Raw genomic sequence first — 10,122 nt, forward strand, 5'->3', positions numbered from 1 at the left:
GGCCATAGACCATCATCATTTTATACCATTGTAAACTAGTTATCTCTTTTAATAATATATTATTACTAGCTGTCCCGGCAAACGTTGTTTTGCCATAATTATAAAGTATTTCGCCCTTTTTATTTTATTGAAGTGACTAAATAAGGCACCATAGCACAAACAATGATTGCCGTCTCGAGTTAAAATAATTTACTTACTATTATTCAACAAATTATGCACATATTATTATGAATATAAAAAGTAGCCACTAGCCAGTAACCGATTCTCAGACCCACTGAATATGCATAGGTATAAAATTTGGTAAAAATCAGTAAAGCCGTTTCGGAGGAGTATGGTAACTAACATTGTGACGCGAGAATTTTATATAAGTAAGTAGGTAGGTACATAATAATTATAAGATAAATATTCTTATTTCTTATCGTGTTTGTTATGTAGTGACTAGCGTATCAAGATACTAATATTGCTTTAAGATTATTTTCACCTTTAACCTAACAAATGAATGGTATAACATGCCTACGTATATACGATAGTATTTTAATTTATACTTGACTTGGTAGGTTAGAGCAGGGCTCCCTATCCAATTTTTAACCGCCTGAAAATTAAAATAAGCAAGATGAATATTATTATAACTGGAGCGGCAGGATTCCTCGGGTCTCGGCTAGCTGATCTTCTCCTAGAAAAGTCAGAAGTACCAGTAAATAGACTTCTTCTCGTGGACACCATCGCTCCGACGAAACCAAAGGATCCCCGAGTTTCCTGCCTGGCCATCGATCTCACAGCAAATGACGCAGCAGAGAGGATCATCCAGCCGGGCTGCAACCTCGTATTCCATCTGGCGGCCGTAGTCAGCGGTCACGCCGAAGCCGACTTTGACTATGGCATGCAAGTCAACTTCGAAGCGACTCGGGCTCTACTCGAGAGGATCCGGCACACCGACCCGAGTATCAAGTTCGTTTTAACGAGCACGGTCGGCGTTTTCGGCGGGGAACTTCCACCAGTGATAGACGACTTCACGGCAACCACTCCGCAGAACTCGTATGGCACGGCCAAAGCCATGAGTGAGCTGCTCATCAACGACTACTCTCGTCGCGGCTACGTGGACGGGCGTATAGTGCGGCTGCCAACAGTGAGCGTGCGGGCTGGAGCAGCGAACCAGGCAGTGACGTCATTCGCTAGTGGCATCATCAGGGAACCTCTCAAAGGAGAGATGTGCGAGGTTCCCGTCAGCAGAGACCAGGGTCTATGGCTGACGAGCCCGGAGACAGTGTTACGTAATATCGTCCACGGTGCAGTCGTTCCCACGGAAGCGTTAGGACAGTGGCGGGCCATCAACCTGCCTGGCTTCACTGTGACAGTCCAAGAGATGATTGACGCTCTGGCCAAAGTTGCCGGCAAAAAAGCGACCGATTTAATCGTTTTCAAGCCTGATGAAAAGTGTTCACGCATTGTAGCCTCTTTGCCGATCAAGTTTGATAATAAGCGCGCACTAACCTTGGGATTCGAAGTCGATAAAGATTTTGTTGAAGTCATCAAGTCGTATATTCGAAGCAAACAGTAATTGTTTAGTTTTAGTATGCAAATTAAAAAAATGAACATTATAAAAATGACTGCAGTCTTTCCTGTTTTTATAACGTTTGCAAACATAATTTAAGTATCTGGAGATTAAACTTATTTTTTTCTATAGGAAATCGTTTATAGTACAAAAGAATTCCATAGCGCCATCTAGTTGCTTAATCATTGCTTATGAAATTTATAATCTAGCAGCGCCATCTATCGAATTATGAACTATATTATTTTATTGATTACAATAAAATAATAGCATGATTTTTTACTAAAAATTCTCCACACTGCACACATAACAATTAAATTCTTACCCCCTTTCTAATTAAAATATTGATATAGTAAATAACTATAAACTATACAAAGTCTGGTGGTTTTGGTCTGGATAAGTCACATGTGACATGACTGACAGAGACCTATACTATGTGTATGTTACCGGAAATGTATGAAATCCAGGAATTGTATACAAATCCTAGGAAATGTATACAATTTCGAAACTATTTAGGAAATGTATACAATATTATTTCAAAAACGATTTAAGGTCAATGTGTCGAAGTCCGTCTGGGAGGTAAGTCCGAAATTAAACTGTAAGAAACAGACATGTCGCTACTAACTACCTGTTACGAAAAAAACGATCTCAATTTTTTTTCCGTTTTGTACTCGCAATCGGAGTGTAAATCTCTGCCAAAAAAATTAAAAAAGTGGGAATATGAAGGAGTTTTTGGAGTTTCTTGGATTACATAAGTAATTTAGTGATCCTTTTACTTATTACTGGTGTTCGATTCGTTAATATCGTTTTAATTTCGTTATTATCACCTGCAACATGTGTCTAACCTAAAATTGCAATAATTGAGAAGTCCGTCTAGTTTTCATAAGGAAAGGCCGTCATATGCCGGTCTTGCCCCGAATCAGATATTGTCAACCTTTTCAAATATACATGTCTTTATTGTTAATTTGCATGTAAGTGTTTGTTTATGTTTTCCTCCTATATGTCGTAATAATCTTATTTGCATTTAAACTATGGACTACTAAATCATAGCATTGCCCAAATTTTACTGCACGAAAAGAGCATACAAGAGGGGCTGATAAAAATTGCAAAAGTTATAAGCTACTAAGTAAAAAAGAAGGGTTTGGTTTTTTTAATATTCCAAAAACCAAACATTATTTGAGATAATCACAATTTGAAAAAAGATCCTTAAAGAGCAGGAAATTTTCTTAAAAAATCCTACCTCCGGGACCAACAACCCTTATAATTTTAATTGAGCGGCGAAAATAATGGCAAAAATGCGTAACTTTCGCATGCATGGCCCCAATCCGCCACGTAAACTAAAAAGTTATTTTAACTAACTAAATATTAATACGAAAGAATAAAAAAAAATAGGTTCTAAGTAGACATCAATAACAAAAATGAAATCAAAATTAAGTAGGGGAGTATGTTGAAAAATGTCTCATCCCATGATGATGAAGCAAAGTTGTTGATTTTACCGGCACTAATTAATATAATTTTGTTTTAATAAACATTTATGTTTATACTTAGTGTTTAATTTTAAAAAATGCACTATAATTTTAATGAAAATGTTTGCAACCACTTAGACTTACGATATTATTACTTACGACTTGCCTTAAAATGATATAAAATTAATTTTCCCTGGAATGCGAACCTTATTACCGACATCTTAAACACATATTTGAATGGCGGTTTTGCGGCTTTGCTAGAAACCGTTGCCATGCATTTTACTGCACAAGTTATAGCTATACCACAATAGACATAAACATACTGCTGCTAGACGGACTTACCTCAAACTGCAAGGGAAGTCCGTCTACACGCCGAGTTTTTAAAAAATATCACGTCAGTAAAAAAATACGGCAACTAAGATTATTTTTAGATCATTATAGGTCTAATTAATATATATAGCCTATACTTTCCGATGACACAAGTTACTTTAAAAAGCAAATCTCAAGTCAATAAATTATGTTAAACTTTAATTTTAGAAAAGTATGCGTCCGGCATACTTCGACACGTTGACCTTAATTCATAAATATCCTAGGAAATGTGTACAATTCCAGTATCTTCCTGTAATAAAACACGTTGTTACAATGAGAATATTCATTTATAAGCACTATCGTTGAGTTAAGGTAACGCCCCGTTAAAGTAAAAAAACCGGCCAAGTGCGAGTTGGACTCGCCCATGAAGGGTTCCGCAGCAGCAATAAGGTTTATTTTTATGAAATTAAAAGATTTTCGATTTATTTTTATATATCAGTTGATTTAATAAAAGTTAAATTAAGGTTTACTATTTATAACGTATAAAAAACTACTTGCTAGATCTCGTTCAAACCAATTTTTGTTGGTAGTTTTTATAGTAATGTTTATATATTTTTTTAGAATTATCATGGCCCTATTTTAGAAGTTAGAGGGGGGACACACACATTTTACCATTTTGGAAGAGTCTCTCTCGCAAACTATTCAGGTTAGAAAAAAATGATATTACAACTCGGGCGAATTAACATGACACCTGGTTCAATTGACGTTTCTCTTAAGTACTGAGTGCAAAAAAAGTTTTTTTATTTTAAGTTATTTCAAAAAAAAATTACGTTACCGGAACAAGTTATTTTTATAGGGCTACACTAACCACAGTATTAACCAAGTACGAGTTGGACTCGCCCAAGGGTTCCCCAGCAGGAATACGAGGTTTATAGATGCGTCCGATAATTTGTATCTAGCTTCATATTAATATATTCCGTGAGTAGCTAATTCATACCACAGACGCCAGACGCACGGCAATGTTCAAACGTTAATACGAATAACAAAAACTTAACAAATTTAACGTTCAAATGTAACAACTAACAAATAACACAACAAAACTCAACAAAAATCCAAAAACAATAACCATTAACTACTAACAAATAACTCCGAAACGCAAACTCAATAACACACGTGTAACGGTAACAGATATAATATGCTAACGCTACTGGACGCGTACGACGAGAGCGGGGTGCTGCGCGGGGAAGCGAGGGAGGGGTAAAATTTAAGCCAGGTGTCAAGTTAACTCGCCCGAGTTGTAGAAACCTCAATATGATTTTTGAAGACCTATCCATAGATACCCCACACGCATAGGTTAGATGAATTTTTTTTTTGTTTCAGTTGTACCTATGGGCACCCCTAAAATTTTCAACAATTTTTACATTTTTATATCAAAATCTTAATGCGGTTCATAGACTACATCTACTACCAAGTTTCAATAGTATAGCTCTTATAGTGGCATACGGACGGACAGACAGTGGGATCTGTACGTGGGAGAGCTATGCTTCGGCACGAATGGGCCGGCTCGACCGGAGAAATACCACGTTCTCACAGAAAACCGGCGTGAAACAGCGGTTGCGCTGTGTTTTGTCGAGTGAGTGAGTTTACCGGAGTCCCGATCCCCTACCCTATTCCCTTCCCTACCCTCCCCTATTCCCTTCCCTTCCCTACCGTCTTGCTTGTTTTCTATGAGAGGCTGGCCCGGCAAGCAATGGAACCGCAAAAAAGGGAAACGGCGTAAGCGACAAAATCGTTTTTGTCGCGTAATTTAAAAAGCATAAATACATTTCATATAACCTATGGGCAAATTAAAGTGTATGCTTATACCAATTTATGTACAAATTTTGGAAGTTTAAATCCTCTCCTCTGTTGGCAAAATAGGCATCCCTTTTTTTACAGATTTCTTTTATCGTGTTATGCTATGGGTAATTCAAAGACTAAGACATGATGAATACTGACAATGAACTTTAACTGTAGTAGTTTTTCTTGCAAAAGTACTTTTAAAATCCCTGGCCGGTGCCAATGGATTGTAAGTTAGTAACTGACCGTAGTCCCGCCCCGCTTTCCCCACGTACCCATTGCTATCTCAAATGTTTTACATTTCCTATTACTATTTAGGAAATGTACAGATTTCTTAGGAAATGTGTCTAATATCATTAATTTTACACATTTCTGTTCGATTTTAGGAATTACATACATTTCCTAGGAATTGTATACAATGACGGATTACATACATTTCCAGTACCATGTACACAATATTTTCAATAGTATGGAAGTAAGATTTCAAAAATGCAGCTCTTCTGATGTTGCAAGTGTCCATGGGCGACGGTAGTTGCTTTTCACTTTGCTTGCTTGCCCTTTATTAAAAAAAAAATTATTGCTTTTAAATCTAATTCATTATCACAATAATTAAATTGAAACTTACTTGAGACTAAAAATAAAAAGATGCAGATAAAGTAAACAAAATAATATATTTTGTATTTAAGCTTAAAAGTTAAATAGGTTTTCCTCTATTGCCTTCTCAGATTCCCATGCGCCAGGATCCTGTTCAAGTTTTATCCTCTTAGCAGGTTTGGCTTCTGTCTCCTCTTTAATTTTTCGTTTCTTCTTTTTCTTTTTAGAACTTTCGCCTTCTTCTTTAATTACGGTGCTGTCAACTTCTGATTCTCTTTCAACTGTTTCTTTCTCCTTTTTGTGCTTCTTTTTCTTATTTTTATACAAAGTCTCTTGTTCTACTGTCTCAGGCTGCAAATTATTCTCGGACAAGCGCTCACGAACAGCTTTAGCCACCTTTATAGCATTTCTATAGTTGGTACCGAATAATGGATGTCGACATTTTGTGTCCGGCAATGGAATAAATGTTGTTTGATTACTAGTGATCACTGAGTCATCTTGAATGTGAGGAACAGGTATCCTTTGGCGGAACACTATAGTTTTAAGTACAGACTCATTTCTAAGATATACATTATTTTTACTACTAGTAACTAAGAGTTTTTTGGTGTCCGTTTCTGTTATAACACCATCATAAGTCTGTCCTGCAACTTTGATTTTGCTCTTACCATCTAAAACTAGATTAACATCTTTAAAATCTTTTATGTCTATTCCAGTTGGACACTTTAAAATGTAGATATCTTCTTCATCGGTTTTAAATGGAGCAAATGTTGTGAGTGGAGAGAACTTTTGATTTCTCTTCAAAAATGTTTTGACTTCTTTAGAATAAGATACTTCCTTATCTGAATCGTAACCATTTTCAAGTGTAGTAACAATTTCATCATCTTCAAACCTTAGGCGATCAGATATCCTTTTTGTTTTTTTAGGAACTGTAGAAGGTATAGCACTGACGTTTATTGTTTCATTAGTCACATTTAAATCATTGTCTAAAAAGGTGGACGAAGGCACTTTATTTCTTTTGCCATTTTCATTTACAACGGATTGTTCATTATCATTAGTTTCATAATCTTTTTGAGAAACAATAGTTTCGTCCCCAACATCCTCACTTTCACTATGTTTACTTTTCTTTTTTTTCTTCTTTTTTCTTACACTATTTTCTAATGCTGATACTTCAAATGTATCACTACCTTGTGTGTCATTCAATAAAGTCGATTCATTATAAGACTCCTCTTCTGATTTTTTATGTTTTTTCTTTTGCTTTTTCCTTGGTTCATCAGTATCGTCAGCATTTTCTTGTTTTATTCTCAAGTTATCAAAGCTTTCAGAATGAACTACACTATCCTCCGGACCGCTTTTGTCTCTATCACTCTCTAGTTCAACCTTAATATGCTTTTTCTTTGCTGGTCTTTCGTCACTCACAGAGGAATCTTCATCATGTTTTCTTTTCTTTGCTTTTTTGTGTTTTTTCACCTCAGAATTATTGACTAGAGTCTCTTCTTCATGGTCAGTCATCCCCATGTTTGTCCCAAAAGTCCTAAAATATAATGAAATACGTTAGAATGTAATATGTAATGAAACTTTATAACCTTGACAAAATTTGTAGTATGCTACGATATTAATATTATGGTTTTTATAAAAGGACAAGTAACTACTTTTAGAATGTGTAAACATACACGCTATTGTTAGATTCACTATCCGACGAAGCATTAATCCAGCCTACACTGCTGTCCGAATCGTAGTCCATTTATCATATTTTGATAACTACGAATATAATAAAGTTATACTCATTATTTAGAGTACGGTATTTCCTCTGGATGTGTATATTACAATGAGAATGCTGCCGTTTATTATATTGCAATTTTGATTCGATTTATTCACAATAAACCTTGAATAAACACAAACTCACATGAACATAACCTCTTTAACATCTCCTTCTTCATCTTTATTTGACAATTGACATAATAAGCTTTTTTCCTCCTCAAAGCTGTCGTGGTCAAAGAATGAAGACATTTAACCCTCGGTTAATTGCGCTTTTAAAATAACGCCGTTGTCACCTGTCACCTGGGGTCTTTGAAAGCCCGAAAATTAAATGACATAAAAATGGCATACATTTATATATTTCTTAACTTTTTTCTGCTAATTATTGTTATTTATTTTAATATTAATAAGATTAAATCAAAAAATTAATTATATTTTGAATACTTATAACCAAAACTCACAATTTAAAAATAGAAGTCAAAAAGTTTCAAGTGGAAACCGTCAGATAGGAAAGTAAAAAAAAAATCAACATAGTTTTAAAATTGTGGTAAAACGTGTAGTTAACTGAAATAATAGTTAAATTTCCTATAACTTAGATTGAAATTTAAAAAGCTTAGTCCAAATAACATATAAACTATTGAATGTTAAACATTGACAAATTTTCAGCACCAAAACCTTGTTTATTTTATATATTTCCTGTTCTAATACTTTAAACGTATGGTAAATATACCGACAATTAGAGTCTGGCTAGCGAAAGATGAGACTGCAAAAAGGCGGCAAATTCAAAAAATCTACGTATGGCAACCTTGTCTATAGTCGGAATTATAGTTTTGATACTTAATTATTTATGACAATAATATCATATTTTAGTTTGGATAACTCATTTCAAGAATAAGTTTATTGTTGTTGTTTACTTAAATTTTATTTTGCAATACATTTCATTGTGTTTTGTTTTTGACGACAATTTTTGCATGTTTTTGTCGGAATATTAAAACTTCTTTAATACTTACCGTACATCATGAAATATATTACAAAATATAATTTAACCAAACAATTATCTTAATTTTCTTAAACTAAATTGTCACTACTCTTTCTAAGTTTAAATATAATTTAATTTAAATGTTAAATAATTTCCTATATTATATTATTACTCGCAAGCATCATAGATTGTATTAATTATACTCAAATATGTTTATTTAATACATACTTGTACATGCCTGAAACTAGTAACCCCCCCTTGCAAGTTGATTAAAAACCAAGGATTATGGGGAGATGAAAAAACAACACAGAAAATCAAAGGTTGCGGATTTTTTTTTCGCATTTTATATAAACATTCGAAAGGTTTTTGTACATTTACGTTTACGTTTATTTACAATTGACTAAAATATATAGGTGTCATTTTGTTTGACAACTTTTTGCCATCTTGTTGGTAGGGACAGCGACAAGTGGTTTTGGCAGTCCTCTTGTGATGTCAACCTGACACTGCCTAAGGAATCCTACAGCGATTGAAACAGGTGGAAATCTGAAGGTGCAAGGTCAGGACTATACGGCCGATGCATTGACACCTCCCAGCCAAACTCCCGTAACCACACGCCTTTATTTATATGGCCTTCTTTTTTAATCCTTTTTAGGGTACAAACACTGACATCTGAAAATATGTTCATATATAAAGTTAGCATTCAATAATAAGGTTGCTTTCAGGTATTTTTTTTTTGGTAACGTTAGGGTCTTACCGGTCTAAGAAGAAATCTCATCAGGGAACTGATTTTGTCTTTATAAACTCTTCTTGGAACATTATAATATCTCATAATTTATTTATGCTTAATATTTTAACTTGCATAACTGAATCCTTTGCATTATTCATGTTACCTGCAAAACAATAAATTCAATTACATGATAAATAATAATGATTTTAATTAATTGTAATTGAAAGTATCAAAATCTTTTACCTGTACTTACCAATGCACTGGGATATTTCATGTAAACAATCTTGTTTTTGTTTAAAAATTGCATCCTTTTCACTTATTTTTTGTTCGTATTTACTAATCATAGCTAAAAGCAGTTTTCGCAAATCTCTTTTCAAAGTTTTCGTCACGTTTAAATTAGAAAATCACGTAAACCACAGAAATATTTTTCACTTTGACACATAAACAACAGATGCTATAGGTGACACTGACGTTAATGACAGTGTTACCATAATCAGTTTTGGAATAAAAAGCCAGTCTCATCTTTCGCTAGCCAGACTCTAGCTTCTAATCATCACCAAAAAATAATCATCATCATTTTGGTCTACATACCAAAATAATATGCATTTCTGGGAAAGTGCGTCTAAAACTTCTTGTAAGCGATATAAAACCAATAAGAACCAACACACGTACATTTTAATTAATTTATTGTTAAAATACAAGGAAAATCATAAAAGAAATCCATTTCTGTGTGAAAACTGTATGGAAATATCAAATTAAATTTAGTTACGTGGTTGGTCACCTGGGGTCTTTAAAAACCCCAGCGTGAATAAACACATCTGTAACACACAATACATGCACGCGAGCTCAGATGAGTGGCAATTATATCGAAATATAATTCCTTTTAGGAAGCTACCTAAAGAGC

General features: G+C 34.3%; 2 protein-coding genes across 2 annotated transcripts; one reads left to right on the forward strand and one right to left on the reverse strand.

Annotated features, from left to right (window-relative positions):
* Window positions 1–500: 500 nt before the first annotated feature.
* Window positions 501–1,604, forward strand: LOC121730878 (D-erythronate dehydrogenase-like). The gene has a single exon (XM_042120085.1). The coding sequence runs from the start codon at window positions 614–616 to the stop codon at window positions 1,556–1,558; it is 945 nt and encodes a 314-aa protein (XP_041976019.1). The 5' UTR covers window positions 501–613; the 3' UTR covers window positions 1,559–1,604.
* A 4,211-nt stretch (window positions 1,605–5,815) lies between these two features.
* Window positions 5,816–7,674, reverse strand: LOC121730876 (ankyrin repeat domain-containing protein 12-like). The gene is made up of 2 exons (XM_042120083.1): window positions 7,428–7,674; window positions 5,816–7,288 (listed from the first exon to the last, which is right to left on the reverse strand). The coding sequence occupies exons 1-2, from the start codon at window positions 7,496–7,498 to the stop codon at window positions 5,851–5,853; spliced, it is 1,509 nt and encodes a 502-aa protein (XP_041976017.1). The 5' UTR covers window positions 7,499–7,674; the 3' UTR covers window positions 5,816–5,850.
* Between the last annotated feature and the right edge of the window lie 2,448 nt (window positions 7,675–10,122).

The sequence above is a fragment of the Aricia agestis genome, chromosome 10, assembly GCF_905147365.1.
Source record: "Aricia agestis chromosome 10, ilAriAges1.1, whole genome shotgun sequence".
NCBI classification, from domain to species: domain Eukaryota; kingdom Metazoa; phylum Arthropoda; class Insecta; order Lepidoptera; family Lycaenidae; genus Aricia; species Aricia agestis.

What these genes read in the sequence shown, in the direction of transcription:
- LOC121730878 (XM_042120085.1), top strand. Translation starts at nt 614, where the DNA reads ATGAATATTATTATAACTGGAGCGGCAGGATTCCTCGGGTCTCGGCTA.
- LOC121730876 (XM_042120083.1), bottom strand. Translation starts at nt 7,498, where the DNA reads ATGGACTACGATTCGGACAGCAGTGTAGGCTGGATTAATGCTTCGTCG. An exon ending in AGTGAATCTAACAATAGCGT is followed by an intron (nt 7,289 to 7,427) that starts GTATGTTTACAC and finishes ATTATATTTTAG; the next exon opens with GACTTTTGGGACAAACATGG.